Source organism: Podarcis liolepis, assembly GCF_965112155.1.
Source record: "Podarcis liolepis genome assembly, chromosome: 3".
NCBI classification, from domain to species: Eukaryota; Metazoa; Chordata; class Lepidosauria; order Squamata; family Lacertidae; genus Podarcis; species Podarcis liolepis.
Window position 1 is genome coordinate 60,939,190 of NC_139557.1, and position 21,847 is coordinate 60,961,036.

The window sequence follows — 21,847 nt, forward strand, 5'->3', positions numbered from 1 at the left end:
CTATACTGGCATAAAGGACTAAACTGGTAGCAGGTATCTGTAACTGGTAGCAGGTAGTTTGGCATCAATTTTTTAAAGTACATTTTATGATTTATTTATTTTTTAAAAAATTCCTTAAAGCCCTGCTAAGGAAACTGCCGTTAGTGAGCAAGATCACATTGATGATTTTCTTTGCTGTTTCTGAACTTTTAAAAGAGAATTGTGTTTTAAGTAGTGCTTTTTTCAGGGGTTACTCAAGGGTATGCAGTACCAGCACCTCTTTTTTTTGGGGGGGGGTTAAAAAGTGTGACCCCCAGTAATTACCTCATGATAAGTACTGGGACCTATTTTTCTAGAAAAAAAGCACTGATTTTAAGTATTTTTTAAAAATTATTCATTCAACTAAAATCTCATGCATCATGTTTATGGGAGCAATGAATACAAAAAATAGATTGGATGGGAATATTAAATTATTGCACTCAAACAGGATTATAGGAGCATATTTCCTTCTTTGCTTTCCCTAATTCTTCTAAAGCATTAATACAGTCAAAGGGTGTTGTTTGTGATGCACCACCACAGAGGCAAAGCAGAGACTCTAAAACAATCTCTTTGGTGACAATCCTTAAAATCTTTGGTCTAGCAGCTATTCTGTGGCTCCTGCTCATCTTTTCAAGAGAAGAGGCTATACAAAACAAACTATTTCTGTACAAATCCAAATAACCATTTATTTTGGTAAAATTTATACCACCAGATTCTACTTTTAGCCAGGAAGTGCAAACAAAGCATGGAGACAGCTTGTTCCCTGACCCCAAATTCATTCTGTGTTGCTATAGCATCACCCTTGAGAAAATGGGGCTGGCTCTTTTCCTCTCCTTAGTCCTGCTCAATGGGCTTTTGTCAGCTGTTGAATTATAGCATTAAAATTTAAATACTACAGATTTAATGGAGGATTATTATGACACCCTGACACATTCTTTCTGTTGCTGCGGGAAACAAACTCAGAGAATGAGCGGAAGACATTCAAACAACAACAAGGAGCTTTTAAGCCACAGCGATGTTGCATGTACATATATTTGGTAACAAGAGGAAAGGCTCCAACCTTGATTATTATTGTTTCTGTACCAAAGGAGACTGCAAAGCTGCACGGATCACAAACCCTCTCAAATTAGGGTTGCTAACAATTGCATTCTCCCCCACTGATTGTCATTCCTTTTGCAAACTCATTTGTTTTGTATTCACTGAATGGAACTTTTTGTTTTACCTGTTCTTGGCCAAACACATATAGAAGGGGTGTGTGCATGCATACACATGTGTGTATTCTTCCATAGCACACACACATTGATTCATGAAATGAATGAAGGGGAGAGGGAGAAAAATCTGTAGCTGGCAGTCCCTGAATGCTGAGTTTGCATTGCATAGCTGTATGTATCTTTGGGAAAGCAGATGAGAGTAGATTCTATACAAAGAGAATCCCATCATGGGAAAATTCAGAAATGACAGGCCGGATGCTGACATTTTACCCCTAGCATCCCTTCAGATACTGCACAAGGCCTCCAGGAGCTGCACAATACCACAACTCATGATGTTTTGTCAACAGCATCTGCTGGTTCTAATGCTAGTGGCAGCAGGACGAGGCCACAGCACCCTGTGGTGTAACATTCCTGCATTTTTCAGAGAATGAAAATCACCCTACAATGCACAATGCTACGCGATGCATTTATTATTATTTTTGAGACATACTTCTGGCGCAGAGAGGAGAGGGTGGAGTACTCAGCATTCTGTATGCCTCTTTACAGCAGTAGAAATGTACTTAATGAAAAGGATGCAACACAATTCAAACAGCAAGATGGCACCTCTTCTTTGGGGAAATTTTAAATCCTAACTAAAACATAAATAATTCCCATTTCAAAATCGCATAAGATAGTCTTTATTAATCATGATATTATTTACACATTTAGTCTGTGAAATGTGTATACTCAAAACTGGTAAAGATTCAGGCAACACACAACTAAAGATAGATTTTGGGATGACGTGTAGGGGGAGGAGAGGTAGGAAATCTTGTGCTAGCACTAATTTTGCCCTATATTTTGAAGTCTAGATGAAAGGGAAAGGTACCCACTTCTAAGTACCTAATCAATACAGAAGTAAGTATACATCAAACCTTTGTTCGTGGGGGGAGAAGGGACATCCTGTTTTCTCACACGAAAGCATGGTGGCCATTTTGGGTGCCATGATCTTGTGTGATTTTGCACCAAGTTCTTGCCCAGAAAAAAAGCAAAAATGCAAAAATAAAACAAAAACCCAAAATAGCTTCTTCCGGGCTGCAATCTCACATGTGCATCCCCTAAGCCATGGGTAGGCAAACTTGTAGTGTCATGTTTACTGGATCTCTTTCTGTCCCAAATGAATGAGGATATGCAAAGCTTACACTCAAAAATTGCATCAACATACAAATGCTAGATGGTAAAGATTACCTCATTGGCCTTGGAAACATTATCTAACCCACCTCTGCTGTAAGTTTTTCAAGCTAGATTCCTGAGTTAACAAATAACACTGTTCTGGCGGGGAGATGGGATGGATTGCGTACCTGGTTGATCTCGGTTAAATTATTCTGCTGCCCAAGGTGAATGTCGATGTCTTTTGTTGAGGACTTTCTTCTTTTTACTTTTTTTGCCAGTGAAGTGTCGGTTTGCCTGAAGGATGACTCCTGTAATAAACAACAGAAAGCTTATAAAAGGAAGGTGGGGTATAAAATTCATAAATATATAATTTTAAGTTGGATTTGATGGATTGATTGATTTCAGAATGTATAAACTGCTATACATTCAGTGAACACCCAGACAGTTTACAGAAATAAGATACAAAAACATAATACAAAATACAAAACTTTATTTATATATTTATTTTAAAACAACAAAATTTATTTACTGTTTGATTGTTAGGTGTTTAAAATATGCCCTTGCAAGTGAGTTCCAAAGATTTCCCTCTTCCTTCAGCATTCGAAAAGACCACACATTTGGTAAGTTAAAAATTGCTTTACTTACAAACTCTTCAAAGGTCTGGTTCATGTGTTTTTCCAAACACCAGTCAGAAAAGTTGCACGGGTAGTAAAACTTAGCATAGTTACAAAACTCCCTGATTATTGGTACAGTCTTTCCTGGAGAAATTGAACCTAGGACTCTCTGCATGCAGAGTATATGCTCTACTATTGAGTTAAAAAACCACCAGATCCACTATGATGGTGTAGGGAAAGCACATTATGGAGTGGAGAGTGATGAGTTGTATCTGTCAGTTCAGAGGAAAACAGTTTACCTAGATCTGGACCCACCCAAAGAACAATCAGAACAAATAAAGAATTTGCGGGTCGTTCTTGACAAAATTGAACTCTTCAAATTACATTATTTTCTCCCCATACCGCAAGTATACCAACTTTCAAGCCATGCAAAAATTTACTAGAGCTTTTTATATGAAAGGTTTACAGCTATTTTTATTATGCTTTCCATATTCGTTTTAAGTGCCCCGTTTCCAGGAAGCTTTATTTTCGGTAAGAAAGTGTGTCTTCGGAAATCACTTTTTAAAAAGAAAAATTGTCACTGGAAAGCAAACTTCCAGTTAAACAATATTTGGAACTGAAATAGTAACAGCTTTATTTTTAGGGTTTATTTTTATTAAAAAAGAAAAACATCACTTTCTATATTAGAAAAGATAGTATTGAGCAAATGGGTGCACTTGGAACCAAGGGAGGGTTGAAGGTATGGAAGGAACTGGTCTAATTTTGATCTAATGTTTCCAGCTTAAGATTTTTACCCAGTTCGTCACTCTCTACACTTGCACAAAGCAATTCTGGGTAAAATGGCTCCCTGCCGCTCCCTGAACCAGCACTCTATGAATTGCTCTCCTGCCTCTACCGAACACTGACAGCAGAGAAAAGCGTGCTTCTCAGCAAACCACCAGCTAGTTGGGCTTTGGAGTTATGTAAGGTCCATATAGTAAAAGCTATGGTTTTCCCAGTAGTGATGTATGGAAGTGAGAGCTGGACCATAAAGAAGGCTGATCGCCGAAGAATTGCTGCTTTTGAATTATGATGCTGGAGGAGACTCTTGAGAGTCCCATGGACTACAAGAAGATCAAACCTCTCCATTCTTAAGGAAATCAGCCCTGACTGCTCACTGGAAGGACAGATCGTGAAGTTGAGGCTCCAATACTTTGGCCACCTCATGAGAAGAGAAGACTCCCTGGAAAAGTCCCAGATGCTGGGAAAGATGAAGGGCACAAGGAGAAGGGGATGACAGAGGATGAGATGGTTGGACAGTGTTCTTGAAGCTACCGGCATGAGTTTGACCAAACTGCGGGAGGCAGTGGAAGACAGGAGTGCCTGGCGTGTTCTGGTCCATGGGGTCACAAAGCGTCGGACACGACTAAATGACTAAACAACAACAACAACAAGCTGAAGGCAGATTGCTTGCCTCCCTTCAGCCTAGGCCAGTGTAGTGTACCCTCCAACATTCCTCAGATGAAAACAGGGACATTTCTCACTCCTCCGCCAACTGACCTTTCTCGATTCCCCCATTTTTTTGCTCCCATCCCAAGAGCATTTCCTGTCAGAAGAAGGGAGATTGCTGCCACTGTGGCCAACGGGCACAGCATAGATGCTCTCCACTGTCATAAGAAAACCCTTACATCCCAATTTGATATTATTTTATCCTTTGGTAGAGTTACAAAAAGAAAAGCACCTACAAATAAATGTTAGAAAAGGACAAGATTACACACGGGCCCACAAAGCATTGCCCTCTGCTCTGCTTTCCCCTTCTTCCCACCCAGAGCTGTCCTGCGCTCTGCCTTCCCCTCAGAGAGGACACACCATGCAAGGATGGGCCTTGGCGGTAGCAGCCTCTCCTCCTCCTCAACTGCTGTAAGGCAGTCACTACAAGCAGCCCAAGGGAGGAGGCCGGCAGCAGCGGCCATGGAGAGGACATTGCAAGAGAGAGTAGTGATTGGCCTGGGAGAATATGTACCTTCTGAGTCAAATTATCCCACAATCTCTTTTCCTGACTTTCTATTCACACAAACACACTACAAAGGGGTTTTTTTAATTGCTTCACTAGTTGTGCACATGTTCCATCTGATTTCCCTTTTCATCAACCTATAGTTTCTTTTAGTTTATAAAACCCCCCTGTAAAACTGACTTTGGAAGGAGAAAGGACTGCCACAAAAAATATTGTCACTAACCCCACTAATCTTATGGGTTTCATATCAAAAGACCTAATTGTGGTAAACAGGAAGCAAATATATGTCATTCATATTTTAGCATCATGAGTTCTGCATGCTCTCTCTCATCTGATAAAAATTACTGACTTGCACAAAAGGCAAGCATTTCATGAAATAAACTTCAGTCACAAGAGCAGAAGCCAATTTTAGAACATTTTCATATGGTTAAATATGCTCTGAAGTTGATAAAATGTGAGATACACTTCCCATAAGAACTTCCTTCTCTTAATGTGACAAGCAACTTCTAGGGAGGTTCAAATGGAGATGCCAACCTATCTTTATAAAATACCTGGTCAGGACCAGGAGTGGATATTAGGTGGGGAAAACTCAACTTGATGAGTTTGGAGTAGGTCAGGTGTGGGGATGGTGGATAAATTCAATTCAGTTTGCATTTAAAGCCACATTTATCATATTTTCACTTTCCCAAACAATTTGAGAAATGTACATTTATCCAAATTTTGTGATGCAGTTCTCCAACCAATCACTGTTGACAGAAATGCACATATTAGGTAAAAGTGTGTATAAAAATGAATATATTAATGAAAATAATATACGAAATGTTTTATATTAGGAAAAATTGCTTGCAAAAAAAGAAGAAAAAAGATGGAACATGGGGGGAGCACCAATCACATCTCCCGTACTTGTTTACTGAACATACAAAGATGATTGTGTGAATAACTGGTATAAATCTATTGTTAGCTTTTTCTAGTAGTACCACAGTTAAGTTTTTGTAGTGCTTCCTTTGCAAGTACATTTTAGAAAGTGTTTTTTTTTAAAAAAAAATTGGCAGTATTTTTCTTCTTATTAAATATCTGTAGTGCCAGCAGTAAAAAAAAGATATTTATGCATTGCCTTCTTTTACAAATCTGTTCTGTAGCATAAAACTAATGTGATGGTAGCAATGAAGATTTATCGGATGCTTGTTTTCCATCAACATTATAATGGCTGCAGTTATGTTTTGGGAATCTGCTAATGATCTACCTTGACTTCATCTACTGCAACTGACATGACATCATATGCTTAGCCATGCTGTTCCTCTTTATAATAAAACAACCCAGCTAAAATGAAGGCGCAGCGCTTCACTTATCAGAAGCTTCAGGTTCATTCTTGTGGCTGTTATGATGCCACAAACAGAGTCACTTAATGGATGAAGGGTCAAACATACCAGCTTCCTCATTAGGAAAGGGTGAACGCGTGACTAGAGCCTTAGAACAGATCACATTCTTCCTTGGAAGTTGTTACCTTAGAGCCATCAGATTGTCTCCCTTTATCTCTATCCACTTTATCTTCATTCCAAGGAGAAGGAAACTTGGAAGGAAGGAAACTGTGCTGCTCCAGAGCTGGCATCTCATTGGTTAACTTCTGCTGTGGCTTCTGAACCTGGAGAAAGGTGAACATGACAAAAGGTTGCCGCAACCCTTCTAAAGGATACCTTTTCTCCCAATTCAGCTGTCTTCCAAAATCATGCTTCCTCTTCTTCTGGCCCTCCACCTGCTGCTGAGTTTCTTTCAGTATTCATTCTCTCACCTTTTGTTCCGGGAGGATCTCTGAATCTCTATCAGAACTTGGTACTTCTTGGTTCCCAGGTGTCTCCATCACAGGAAGGAAAGACTAGGTAAAGAGAATGACAACACACCAGATGTTTTTAGAACGTCAACTCTTCAGGGTGTTTTCAGAAGGAGCGTCTCCACCCCCATCGTTCTGCCCGGACGCTGAGGTCCAGCGCCGAGGGCCTTCTGGTGGTTCCCTCATTGTGAGAAGCAAAGCTACAGGGAACCAGGCAGAGGGCCTTTTTGGTAGTGGCGCCCACCCTGTGGAATGCCTTCCCATCAGATGTCAAAACGATAAACAACTACCTGACATTCAGAAGACATCTTAAGGCAGCCCTGTTCAGGGAAGTTTTTAATGTATGATATTTTAGTGGGGGTTTTTTGGTTTCTATGGAAGCTGTCCAGAGTGGCTGGGGAAACCCAGCCAGATGGGCGGGGTACAAATAAATTATTATTATTATTATTATTATTATTATTATTATTATTATTATTATTCAGAAGTCATTGGACTCGGGAACAGTGGCAGGCAAGCTGGAAGCACAATGAGAAGTACTTCACTGAGGAGCTGCTGTCCATTGCCGGAGGTGTAAAGCTACATTCATACATCATCTTAGGCACATTTGACTTTCATGATGTCTACATGGTTGCAGGCAGGATGGTTGAAATTGCGCAAATCAAGTCCCAAGCAAGTCTGCAAGCATAGCAGGTCTTTTTGTGCCAGAGCTGCTTGGGGATGCCTGGCACAAAAAGAGCTTTTAAGCTTTCAACCTTGCTTGAAGGGCTAGGCCACCTCAGCATGCTGGATCTGGTTAGTGATACACATGCTCTCTCAATAGGGAGAACCTTCAATGGGATAAACATTTCAAAATTGTTTACATGTGCAGCATAGACGTGAATAAGCTGTTAAGGATAATATAGTGGTTATTAGAGGACAAACTGAACAGAGATATCCTTCTTGAGCTTCTGCTTTTAGTGCTTCAGTAGAGTGTGATATAAAAGCTTGTTTCGGCAGAGTGTGATATCAAAGCAATGAGGAGCAAACTGTAAACAGGACTCAGCTAGGGAATAAGGAAAGGAATGCATTCAAATCTCAGTGATCTGCTAATGGGTTTTTACGGGATTATTTTGCAAGGCTCCAGAGTAACTCCAGATTTTCAAAACTGTCTCTCAGCCAGCCAGCCAATCTTTGTTATTTTTAGTTAGCTCATTTACAGTTTTCATTTTATTGCTCTAATTTGTGAACAGCTGTGCCATCAAATTTAAATTCCAGTTCTTGTTTTGTTTAAGGATAAGTAACTTTTTCCTTCCAGCTAGATGTTTTTGAAAAGTTAAAGGAGGCTGGAGAAGGGACAAGATGCCTGTATTTTATTTTATTTTTTAAAAAGACTCAGCATGATAGCTTCTCAGTCAGCGATCTATTTTATTCCAAGTAACTGTTTTGCCATAGACAATGGTGAACAGCACAAAAAATACAAGATCTTTCTGATTGTATGACTAGAAGGAAGATCATGTTGTTGTTTTTCAGAAGAGTTGGAGGCTTCATGAAGAAACACCAGTGCCTGGACTGTGCACTCTTGTCTCACAATCCTCTCTGGGAAGTTTACTTCCATAATGCATTTCAATAAAGAAGGAAATGGATAAAAGGAGAATGTACACCATGCCATGAATGATCATACTACCTCTGACTTAATTTTTTTTTAAACTTGAGTAAGGTTTTGGTTCTTTTTATACAATTACTTAAAGCCAAAAGATCTATGTGTGTGCATGTACCACTAGGCAAAATGGCCTCTCCATTCTGTGACCTGATTCACCACAAGGAAAGGGAACATTTTTGGGAGGTTTGGAGGGCAGAGTGATGTTCAGGGGGGTAGACAAAACATCCCGGAGCTCTTAATGTAGCATCAGGCTGGCAATTGAGGGGCGCTGAGGGAGGAAGACAGCTACTGCAAAAAGAGAGAGAAAACAATGGAAAGTGTGGGGGGGGGAGGGAGAGAGATACCTGCCATTTCTTGCAAAAATGACCCCCTTGGATCAAGGTAATCTGTAAAATCTAAAATGGTGACTACCGGCCCAGCACATTCATAAAAAGATCATGCTCCCAACTGCTAAAAATACGTAGGAATCCAGGCAAATTTGCCTCCTTTTTGTTACCAAACACCCCTTCCCTCTAAACAAACAGTTCCAAATGTTCAACCTTCTCCCGTTTCTGGTAGCCTCCTAGGGGCATTGTATGAAAAGAATCTGGCTACTCTGGCTACACACTACTATTTCCAGGGTATTTTCAGATACATTTTAAACAGGCCTGGGAAAAGGCCTGCTCTTCATAGCCACCCCAAATGGCTAGAAATTTCACTGCACACAGGGGGTGTAGTGACAATAAAGGTTTATTATTATTATTATTAAAATAGTTTTTTTAAAAGAAAGAGAAAATAAAAGGCAGTTCTTGGACCACTTTATAAAATTGTAAGTACCTTACTTTTCTGAAAGTTTCCAAAAGTCCACACAGAGGTTGAAAATGGGACAGGACCAACTTTGAAATATTCAGTGGGACTTACTAACTTAGTTTCGGTCCATTCCAATGTAAATAATTTCTTGATAACACAGTGCAAACTGAACTGAGTAAAAGTCTGCATTACCGGACAGTTCTTATCAAAATTCTCGCGCTGAGGAGGATTTGAAGCATTTGGTGCATTTGAAGGGTTCTGTCTACTGCTGCCTTCTGATAGTCTCATCCGTTGTAGGGAAGAACTATCTGATGCCATCTGCTTTAAAAAAAATGCAAAAAAAAAAAAATGTTTTTCATATAAAGCAGTCCACAAACCACTTCTTTGCTTTCTAGGTTACCTGTTTAAAAAACCAAAACCACTGACAATCTCTCACTTTAACTTACATTGATCAAAGTTCTGTTCCCTTAAAGATGGTTGTTAAGACTTAATTTCAGTTAATAATGTCTGGGAATATATAACAAATAAGAAAAAATGAACTACTTGCAGAAGCTGAAAATAAATATTTCTTTCTACATTTCCCCCAGAGATGGAGGACTTGGGCATTCTAGAATGTGGGAAGTACCGTACATGCTGCCCTTGGATGTCAAAACATTAAACATTTTGGGTTGTATCAGAAAGCAAAGGAAGCAGGAAGTGTATGGGTCTCTTGGTCCCCGATCCCTGTGCTTTTCAGAATGTTTGAAGGCACTCTGTTATCTACAGAACATGAGCAAGTGTCAAGCCAGTTCAACCAAATTAATCTTTAGTATATAGTTGAAACATAGTGGATAAGGTCTCCAGTTATATTAGGCTGAAAATTTTTCCACCATATGTGGAAAGAAATGTTGCACACAGATCTACTAAAGTGAACAAACAAATTCTTACATATGCAATACATTACTGAACAGGTAATTTTAGCATCCAGCCCTATGATCACAATGAGAAACACCATCCAAAATCTGTGTACCATTAAGGGAGTTAAGACTTAGAAGTGTTTCACTCATACCATCACTGGCCTAATTTTCATTTCACAGAGAGACATTATGAAATCTTAAAGCTGGTTGTAGGATTAACATACTGGGAAAATTCAAAAACATAACCATAATTAAAATACATTGCAAGCTTTTTTCCTCAGTACTCATCTTAACTACTTGATAAGCATATATGACATTCTATGGAAACCTCAAATCCCTGGTTGGTTTCAGGTTTTTTGTTTCAATGTGGGAGATTTAAGCTAGTCAACTTGAATACAGAATAGGGAAAAAAAAGTCCGGAGCTCTTTTAGAACATAACTTTTTCTGGAAATTCCCCTTTTCTCTCTAGGCATTTATCAAAGCAGGAAATATCACAGGCACATACACCATACTTTGAGATTTCCAGGATCATTAAAAGTAACTATAGAATCTTTTGATAATTAAGAGCTTGGTTTGTGTTTAAAATAATTTGGTTCATGTTGGGGCAAATGAATGGTCTTCAACTGCAAACAAATACTTTGGTGTAAACATATGGTATCCTTTTAAGGAATGCATTTGACATTGAATTAAAAAAGCAACACACTCTAGGGTACTAGTGAAACCGTATGCTCCTGTGATGTTTCTTGCTTCACTTAAAGCCTGGAGAATTAAGAAGCCATTATAAGAAAATTAATATTTTCCTTTAATCACTGTTGTGCCAAGAATATGTTTGAATGACATGAGCATTTATAATGCCAGCATTCTGAATGACACGTGTTGTGTACAGATCTTAAAATAAGACAAAACTACCACTAAGACCTGATTTGGTCCTACATAGTCAAGACATATGTACTCGTGGAAACCACATAATTTCAATAAGAGAGTTAATCAGTTCCTTGTGCAAGTCCTCTTTGTGAGAAAGCACAGCTGATTTTCAAACCATTAACCAAATTCACTGCACCATACCCTAAAAGCACATTTAAAGCATGCTGCTTTTCCCAAAGAATCCTGTGAGCTTGGTGTATTGTATTCTGCTGTTTATGTAAGAACTCGCTTAAGAGATAATGATAAATTAAACTTCATTATTGATGATGCCTGGGAGCATGGACAAATTAGAAATTAAATCCTCCAGCCAGGTCACACCTTTCCGGGTACTGATGTCCTGGGTCATAGCTCATTTTTTTAAGGAGCCATGTGTCAGATATTTAGTTGAAAATGCATAATTACACCCATAACCCGGAATGAATTACAGTTCCCAGAATTCTTTGGAGAAAGCCATATGCTTTCAATGTATGATGTGGGTGTTAAATTAGTCAACTTCAGGATGGGATTAAGTCAGGCAGAAAATTTTAAGAAATTGGAATGGAGAGACACTAATAAACATAATTGACTCTCAAGTTAGAAGATTTTAATGCTAAATTCAAGTTTTTTTTCTTAGTGCAATTTGACCTATGAAGTCATCTTCAATAATGTTATACTATGCTGGAACAGGAACAAAAAACAAATGAACTGCTCTTCATCAGGCCAAAAGATTACAGTATTTGACAAAATTCCTTTCACTTCATGCCAATTACCACCCAAGTGTCTGAGGGTCAGTTTTGTGAAGTGTTTCTTTCTTTCCATGAAGATAATATATGGTACATGGATGTAGTAAATTCAGATAAACAACTGAGCAATAGAAACAAACACACTGTCATATTTTGAGAAAGGATCGACATGAATCAAGGACAAAGGCTTTATATGTTAAACACTCTATTGCGCCTGTTTCCAAAATGCTGCTAACTCTTCACCTGTCGACCTATAGCCCATGTTATTGTACAAGGAGGTCTGTACCATTTATGAATACTGTAGCCCCAGGTGAGGGCTGTTTAAATGGCCAGGAAGTGGAACTGAGGGAAGCCTTCCCAATCCATCAGTTCCACCCCCTGGCCCAGGCAATGTCCAGGCCTGCATCCCCATTGGCCAATGTAGGCCAGGATTTGGTTCCTGATAGGCTGAACGGGCTTACGCCCACACCACCCATCAGGAAGGGGCACTGAAGCTAAGACTCCCTTGTCAGGGTCCCCAGTGGATCCTCTGCTGTCCTGCAACACCAGAAGGGTGAGCGGACTTATTGTACAAGGAGGTCTGTACAATTTAGTGAATACTGTAGCATCGGATTAGAGAGATGAGCAGATATTTTTGTATTTAGCTTTCCATTATGAGCACCAGGAAGAATGCATACACCTGAGTTGCAATTCTTTCATTCTTATAGCCAGACATTCACGGGTGAACATTTGCAAAGGGCTGTGGTGCAGTGGAAGAATCTCTGTTTTGCCTGCAGAGGGTCCAAGGTTCAATCCCAGGCATCTCCTGGTACAGCTGGGAGTGCTTCCTATCTGAAACCCTGGAGAGCCCCTGCCAGTCAGTGTAGAAAATATAGACCAATGGTCTGACTCAGTGTAAGGCAGCTCCCTGAGTTTGGGGATAAACAGGTAAAATGGAAATTGGCGGTCATTTTCACCAAGAGATTCAGATCTCTCAACACATTCAAATAGCACAAGGTGCAGTCTCTCCTAAACAGTATCACTTCAGTCTAGGGGTGGATCATATGTTGAATGTCCCTCCATTATTTAAAGTTTCCCTCTAGGAGAAAAATATGATATCCAGAGTGTGATGCAGACATTCTGCTCACTTTTAAAACCTGCACATGAGCAGGGAAAGTAGAAATCAGCACACTGAGCTCAATATCCCATTGCCCACCAAGTCCTGGAGGAAAATCTCCAGTAGCATGAAGAGCTTTCATCAGTACTGGAGGTTCCCCACTTCAGGCTGTCACCCTCTATGAGTTGGAAGGAATAGAGGACAAAGCTTAGCGCATTTGTCCCCGTTCTTCCCGCTTGTGTGCAAGATTTACACTTGAGCAGAATAGCTACATAGGGCTATAGAATAGCTACATAGAGAGTATTTTTACATGACGAAGCATTCTAATATGAAGTTCCAAACTTCAACCTTAAGTGGTACAGTCCAGATGGACCACACCATATGTGATTTCTGCATATCAGTGCTCACACCGTTGCTTGGGAATGTGGAAGACAGGTACCGGGCAGCCATTTGGTACTGTAGAGTTATTCTCAGGATATGGCTGTCATTGGAATATCTACTTCTCACATATTTAGATCTATGGGACAAAAGCAGCCAAGAAAACACAATTTAATCCCAAAGCTGTTCATGAAAAAAATGCCATGAACCACTGACGTTCTTTTTGCTCTTTAATTTAAGAAATTGAGATTTTTTAAAAAAAAAAATGTCTGAAAGTATTTTTTAAAAAGTATGCCTCCTTCAACCCTATGCCAAGTCTTTGCCTGACATAATATAAAGGTCTGGTTTATAAATTAACTGCAAGACAGAGTTTATAATGGAAATAGCTATTGACCCTTGGCTGCGGCAGTGCATTTTCTGTGGCAATATTAAGTTACAACCCTGTTCCCTGGGCACAGCCTAGTGAGTTATATAACAGTGGCCACTGCAGGATTGCTCAACTTCCTTTACCTAACCCTAATTGCATGCTGGACATTAAAAAAAAACACCCTCTTCTATGACATGTTCAGCAGAGACACTGCTGACGCCACCAACCTCATCCACTGTTGCCTTTTAAGATGCTCCAATGAGATGCAGCATGCAGGTGCCACCCACCTTAAAAGGATATTTTGTTTTCCTCTCTCTCCTTTCCAAAGTGAAAAGCGGTTTCTGACTAAAATGAACTAGTACAGTAAAATATTTGAACTAATAGGAAAAGGCGAAGCTACATGTACAGGGCATACTGTACTTAGGATTTTGGCTTAAATGTGAGACAGCCACCCAGACGAAGGAGGGAGGAGGGAAAGAAATAACACCTACATTAAAAACAAAAAGCCTCATTGTAAGCTCTTTTTAACAGCACAAGCATCCTAGAAACAATTAAGTACCTCGAGTTAAGTACTTAATTCATTCCGGAGGTCCGTTCTTAACCTGAAACTGTTCTTAACCTGAAGCACCACTTTAGCTAATGGGGCCTCCTGCTGCTGCTGCGCCGCCATAGCACGATTTCTGTTCTCATCCTGAAGCAAAGTTCTTAACCTGAGGTACTATTTCTGGGTTAGCGGAGTCTGTAACCTGACGCGTATGTAACCTGAAGCGTCTGTAACCTGAGGTACCACTGTACGTCAAATGTTGTCTGGGTTTTGTATACCATCCAATCAGCTACATTAGTAGCATTGTAGCAAGTCTCTCCTGTGAGAGGCTAAAAAAAGACAGCGAAGCCATGGGGTTGAACGAAGTCAACTGCTGGTTAGCTTTTCCTCCTCCACAACTGTCTTCTCAGCAGCCATTCCTGTAGGTGACTAGAATATCAATTCTGTAACTTTTCTGTAACTTTTGTTTTCCTCTTCCCATGCCATTCATTTTTCCTTTCTGTTTCATGTCTATTACATTGTGAGTCAAGGATCCAGAACTGTTTTGTTTTTTGTTGGGTTTTTTTTAAAAAAAGCTCTAACCAGCACATAGAAAATTCTATGTGCCTTATAAAATAGCTATAATAATAAGAAGCATAATGTTGGGATTTTTTGGGTTGCAGGTGGGGCGGGGGAATATTTTTAGGTGCTTCCAATCCACTTCTCACTTACAATTGTTGAAAGGAAAGAAACATCTGAAATAAGTTAACACTGTGCCAACCTCCCCTCTGCTTCACCCTTCTCCCTTCTGCTACACAATAGCAATCCACCTGTTGGAAATCTAGCACAGTGGATCCAGTTCCCTTGGTGTTTTTGGTTAATCTGACTATGCACAGGGATGGATCTACTCTTGATGGGGTTACACTTCCCCTGAAGGAGAAGGTTCGTAGCTTGAGAGTACTCCTGGATCCTTTGCTGTCACTCGAGGTTCAGGTGGCCTCACTGGCTCAGAGTGCCTTCCATCCAGCTACGCCCCTATCTGGACAGGGATAGCCTAACTACTGTTGTCTATGCTCTGGTAACCTCAAGGTTAGATTAGTGCAATGCGTTCTACATTGGGCTGCCTCTGAAGATGGTTCGGAAACTTCAGCTAGTGCAGAATTCAGCAGCCAGGTTGCTCACGGTTTGAGCCTAATACACCGATCCAGGTCCGACTGCACTGGCTACCAATTGGTTTCCAGGCCTAATACAAAGTGCTGGTTTTGACCCATAAAGCCTTAAATGGCTCAGGACCACAATACCTCAAGGACCGCTGCTTTCCATATGAACCTACCCTGAGATCATCTTCGGAGGCCCTCCTTCATGTGCCTCCTCCTCGAAAGGTCCAGAGGGTGGCAACACGAGAACAGGGCCTTCTCTGCAGTGACTCCCTGTCTGTGGAATGCTCTCCCCAGGGAAGTTCACCGGGTATAGGGCGGTATATAAATTCAATAAATAATAATAGCAATACTGTGAAATTAATGAAGCTTCAGCTGAAGGGGTCCCAGAAGTTCACATTACTCTAAAAAATTGGGTCTAGTAGACCTTATTTGAGTCACACACCTCAAATTATTATTATTTTTGTATATATTTCAACAATCCCAAAGTTTGAGAGTCAGTAGCACAGATGTAAAGGTGGAGTGTTATGGTAGAGTAATTTTAATCACTTAATGTTTTTTCCTCTAGGAAAGGCCAACGTTATCTGGTGTTTACCCAGTACCATTACTTCACAGTTGAGATATCTTTTATCGAGTACACAGAGTGACCCAATTTCCTAGGGATCAGAAGTCAGTTAATAGCCAATTTGCAGGCATCTGCCTCATGCAAAACAGCCTGTTTATTATATATATATAAAGTTTCTGTGGCTAGCAAACATGACTAGTTTAGAAACTGCTTCTATAACAGTTCTTCAAGTCAATGACGCACTCCTGTAGGGAGGAGAAGGTTTTCTAATTTGCAAGCCGTGCCTTTCTCTACAAACCTGCCAAATAGCTCAAGTGTGTAATTGTACTTTCTTTTCTCTCTCTAAAAAAATCCCTCCTTAAGAAAACAAAATAGCTTTTCTTAAGTTTGGTTTCGGCTTTCAATGACTCACAAGTTGCTCCTTATTGGGGCCCTCTTGTTTATATGCAGAGCATTTAGGACACGTACTGAAATGTTATCCCGACAGAAAGCTCAATAGCTCTAAAACCCCAGAGCCCCCAGTGCAGAGGAACAACTAGCACTCTGTGCCAACTTTACAAGAACAGGCTAGAATAGTGCTGAGAAGCTGCCCAGCCAAACTCTTTGTTTTTGGAGGATGCTTACCAGCTCAGTTTTGCTATCTGCCCTGCATGCTCAAAAATACCTCAGTTTGTCCTGCGGAACTAATAGTAGCTAAGGTGCAGTCAAATGGCCTGAACATGATTCAGCTCCTCAAAACTCTTTTAGAAAAGTAGTATAGAATAGAATGGGAATTTGGTTATATATGGTTTTGACTGGTGGGACGGAGTGGGTGGGTGGAGTCATACATCTCCCCCAGTAACCAGCCGCCACTGGAAAATCCAAAGGCTCTGCTCTGGAAAAGTGAAAATATGCATTGGACTGGGCCTGGGAAGGACCCAAATGTGTAAACATCCAAGCCCAGCCCCATCTCTGCAATGGGGTCTTAGGAAGGAAGGAAAGGGATTTATCCAAATTTTTAAGAAGGTGCCATGGATGGGGTGCAGAAAAGAGAAGAGCCCACTGGACTTTCTCTGTTGCACTTCAAAGAGTCTCATAGCACGAGGAAGGAGATAAAGGAGATGTGTAGACTGGGTAAAAGCTGCTGCCACCATTGCTTCTGCCCAGCCCTCAGTGTGAGTGTTCTTAAATGAATTTGTTCGCTCCTGCACACCTGGTTTGGTGGGAAGGCATCTAGTGGTGGTGCTCTAGGGAAGGGAGAGACTCAGCTCCCTTGCACAGTGGTTGCCTGGGATCACGTTGCCCATCATCCAGGGGACATTGTGTCTTGGGTAATCTTACCCTAGGAGCCCATTTCTCAGGAGCTGAATCGCTCTCATTCAAGAGCAGCAGCAGCAGCATACACCTTCCTGCACCACTTAATGCATCAGATTAGCAAGGAGTGTGCCTAGCCGCTCGTAGTGCTGTGGTGAGGCAGGGTGGGGCCCTGGGTGGTGGCCCCCTGTGAGCTCCTGGGCCTTTGGTCTGGCCCGATCTGGCCTGCCTAAGAGGGCCAACACAAAAGCAGTGTTAGCCTCCTGGGATGTGAGCAGCATTGAGGGGGAAGGACAAGGAGAAGAAGCCTTTATTTTACATGTCACAATATTTATCAAATTCACCATCTCTTGACCTTAGTACTTTAGCAGTGTTGTTTTCTGTCAGATGACATTTGGTGCCTATGAATCAGCATAAAAAGTGGAACAAAAGGTGAACATTGAGCAGTCTAACAGATCTACTTCTATACTATTTAACAGCATTTGAATATAGTTTAATCGCCAATTGCCATGTGTGGGTGGGGAGTAGAGAGATTTAGCTTTTTCTGGATAATTTTGGTTAGGAGCAGCTTTCAGATTCTCCACCTCTGATAACTCACATAAACACTTCAGAGTTGAGATGATGCAGAAGGAACGAGTCCTTCAATAGTTAACGTTGTCTTGCCTATTCTCAAGATTAGCTCAAGGTATTTAGTTAACAGAAGAGTCAATTCACAAGAAGAAACACAAACTGCAACAATGAAGTGCCTGTCTCCACCTGGTGTCCATTATTCTACATTAACTAAGCAGTCCAAGTAAATATATGAACATATTTCCTGAGTACCATTATCTTTATACAGTGGTGCCTCGCAAGACGAAATTAATCCGTTCCGCGAGTCTCTTCGTCTTGCGGTTTTTTCGTCTTGCAAAGCACGGCTATTAGCGGCTTAGCAGCTATTAGCGGTTTAGCAGCTTAGCGGCTATTAACGGCTTAGCGGCTTTAAGAAAAAGGAAACAAACTCGCAAGACGTTTCATCTTGCGAAGCAAGCCCATAGGGAAATTCATCTTGTGGAACGACTCAAAAAACGGAAAACTCTTTTGTCTAGCGAGTTTTTCGTCTTGCGAGGCATTCGTCTTGCGGGGCACCACTGTATTCTTCAACAAGGGTTAAGATTTAGGTTTGTATGCTGCTATTGTTGTTGCTGGTTTTCTTGGAAGGCAGACTTCATAAGCAAAATGTGAATATTTAAATTCTAAAATGCTACAAAATTTTGAATTTTATCTTTCCTCCTGACATATTCTTCACCTGAACGCTGGGTGGAATACTGAAAGAGAGAGCACTGAAATAGCTCGCGAACTGCTCTGCTAAATCAGAAATGCAGACCCTGACTCAAAATGATGAGATTATCCACTGAGACAAGGGCTGGTGAAGCATGAAGTCTGAAGTGCTTCAATAGTGCTTTTGTCCTTAGGTCAGTCCCTCAGGGAACGTTGAATGCTGTGTCAGCAAAACGAAGATGCATTAAGCTGCAGGGCTGGGCGCCTGTATATGCGGGCACATAAAATGGTCTTCCTTCCAATTCACCAAGGGATTTCGTGGAGATGAAGTCTCTGGCAGTTATTGGGGGAACCACCCTGATGTAGGAGAAGGATGGGCCCTGGCCAGTGGCTGAGTTCATCTTCGGAGACTGGTGATTTCAAATAACAACTGGCTGCAAACTAGTAGAACTAGATTACTTCCACACCTTCTGGATGTGACCATATCATGGAATCTGAGAATCATGGGTATTTTAAGAGGATAACTCAAGGGGCTTCGGACCTATACGCATAGATCTCAAGGAGGTTCACAAAACAAAATTACAATATAAAAAAACAATATAAATTACTATGTAAAAATAAGAACCAAAACCCTCCATCATAGGGTCAGGTTGTGTAAATGAACCATATATCCTAAAGACACCACAGTCTCTGCTATCCCTTATTCCAAGGAAACCAAACCCTGGAATCCCTGGAATCTCACCCTGTTTGGAGATTGGGGTGGCCTGCAGCAATATAACAAATTCAGGTTGCATGTTAATATGCCATACTGAGAACATCAAATGTTATCTTCCAGCAGTTGTGCTGTCTGTTGGTGTATAATAGATAAGAATTGTGAAATAATTACAAATTAGCTGTAGAGGATAAAGGTTTTTTTTTATAAAACCACGTGCATGTTCTTGATACACTTTGCTCTTTTAAAGAATCTGTCTTCTTACACCATCACCTGATTGCATGAAACTCGCATATAGCTATCTTAATTGCAGTCACATTTTAAGGAAAGCAACCTGCTCTCCATTTTAAGTATCTGAAAGTGCATAGAAGCCGAAGTAGGAAAATGAACCTAAAGCCAAGCAATGCAAGACTCCAGTATACATTTTAAGGACAATTTCTGTTTTGCAGAATTTCCATTAATCTTTTAACTGGCAATAGCTTAAGCTGAAACTTGGATTAGATTTAGACACATGGTAGCAATGTGTCATCCATTTTCCTTCTGATTGCCTTCCAAACAAGTGCAACAACTTTGTCACTTTTTACAATTCCACAGAACTTTGAAAGAACAATCACTAATTCTGCTCACAGCTGCGTTCGGTGGAGGGAGGTGGAATGAAAGCATGGTCACTATTGTTTGTGACTAATCATCCTAAAGAAACTTGTTGGCTCATTTTCATGTTATTTTCTTTTCATGTTTTGTCCTCCAATACCACAAAATGCTTCCGCTATTATGGTACTAATAAATTTCTCGGTGGGAAACTATTAAAAACTATAACTGATGTAAAAAAAGAAAGAAAGAAAGAAAACAAACAAACCTCTCTTTAATCAGTTTCTCATGCCAAAGCTTAGCAGCAGTGAGCTGGTCATATGCAACATAATAAAAAATAGTTTTAATAAGTTCCTTGCAAAAGCACTGGCTTAAATGCTGTTCGGTATTTTCCCATTGCTATTCTGCCTATAGATCAGGAGTAGCCAATATGGCGCCCTCAAGATGTTGCTGGACTACAACTCCCATCATCGCTGACCATTGGCCATGCTAACTGGGGCTGATGAGAATTATAGCATCTGGAGGACATAATGTTAGCTATCCAAGTTTTAGCCCAGAGGTTACCAAATTGTGGTCCATGAGCTTTGTTCAGGTATTTTGTGGCACATCTGTAAAAATAGAATAAAAAACCTTACAGCATCTAGCAAAGCACATTACAGTGTCCCTGGAAAAGACCCTGATGTTGGGAAAGATTAAGGGCACAAGGAGAAGGGGATGACAGAGGATGAGATGGTTGGACCATGTTCTCGAAACCAACATGAATTTGACGAAACTGCGGGAGGCAGTGGAAGACAGGAGTGCCTGGCATGCTCTGGTCCATAGGGTCACGAAGAGTCTGACACAACTAAACGACTAAACAACAACAACAAAGGGAAGCTAGACTTCAGGGACCAGGCACTCAAGTGTAAGGCTGCCTGCAATGATTTTGGAACAGGTTTTTCCATATTATCGTGCAATATAGAGGCATAAATGAGTAGTGTGGATATCTAGCAATTTGCAGACACTCTCAGCCACAAATCTGATAAATGACAGAGGGCGGGAAGAATGGATTTTAGAATGGAAAGCAAAATTTTAATAGAATATTAAATTCTGATTAGCATATTTTCCCTGAGGTAGTCAGGTGCAGAACATTGGGGCCATAATCCTAGCCAGGTTCACCGATAAAATGCTTTGTCTGCCAAGACTCATTCCTGGAAAACAGGGGAAATAACAAAGGTAACAACTTCCTCTGAGTTTGTGTGGAATGCTTTTCCTTCAACAGTCAATATACACTGAAGATTGTGGGGTGTCAAAGTTTTCAGCTAAATTCTGCATGGTTCTAGGCAGTACTGTGATTAACCAAACCCCTCTCGCTTTTAAATGACCTACTGTGTTCCAGTGTATAGAGCAGGATGGCAAGGTGGGCTTCTATCATGAAATAAGCTCATAAAAGGAGGAGGAAGATCCTTTAAAGCACAGGGTGGCTTCCAGAGTGGAGCAAAGGATTTTGTACAGTGAGATGTGAATCTCGAAATGCTGCAACATCTTCTTTAAAACCTGTATAGAACAAAAAATACCTCCCCATCAGAAATAACCAGGCTAAGATGTTTTGGTAGGCAGAGACATATTGGGACCCTGGCACAGGTATTATGTTTCTGAAGACAGGGAAAGCACACTTTCAAACTGTAGTGAAGAAATAAGAGAAGAATTTCATCCACTTTGTTCTGCCAAACATGAAATCAGAGAACTAACTAAAGCATTTGAAGTATTTGGGCCAACACAATAGTTCCCACAGTGGGTACAGCATAGAATAGGGCAGAGTACACTGGGTAAGCACTGAAATACCAAAAAGGGAGGATCCTTTTTCCATGTTCACGCAAGCTCAGCCCATTAATATTCCAGCATCCATTACCTTCCAACAACAGCAGGAAATTTGATAGTTGAAAGGCGGGAGCACTTTTCTTCAGCTTACAATCCAGTATTAAAACATTTAGACCAATATATCTACTTACAGCGGCAATATAATATCATTGTACAGGACACTGTGGTATCCCAGGAGATGTTACTCAATCCTATATACTTATTTATGAGGGTGGCAAGTTTTTGTATTTGATACTTAGTTGAGTGAGACAATAAGAACTTCAAACTC

General features: G+C 40.6%; 1 protein-coding gene across 1 annotated transcript in view; it reads right to left on the bottom strand.

Moving 5' to 3' along the window:
- Positions 1-21,847, bottom strand: part of LOC310704519 (uncharacterized protein) — a 119,494-nt gene that overhangs the window by 74,663 nt on the left and 22,984 nt on the right. The window contains exons 6-9 of the mRNA XM_083498052.1: positions 9,434-9,559; positions 6,775-6,858; positions 6,490-6,627; positions 2,567-2,686 (exon numbers count right to left, since the gene is read on the bottom strand). Of these exons, the coding sequence (XP_083354178.1) occupies positions 2,567-2,686; positions 6,490-6,627; positions 6,775-6,858; positions 9,434-9,559 (468 nt within the window). The remainder of the gene's footprint in view (positions 1-2,566; positions 2,687-6,489; positions 6,628-6,774; positions 6,859-9,433; positions 9,560-21,847) is intronic.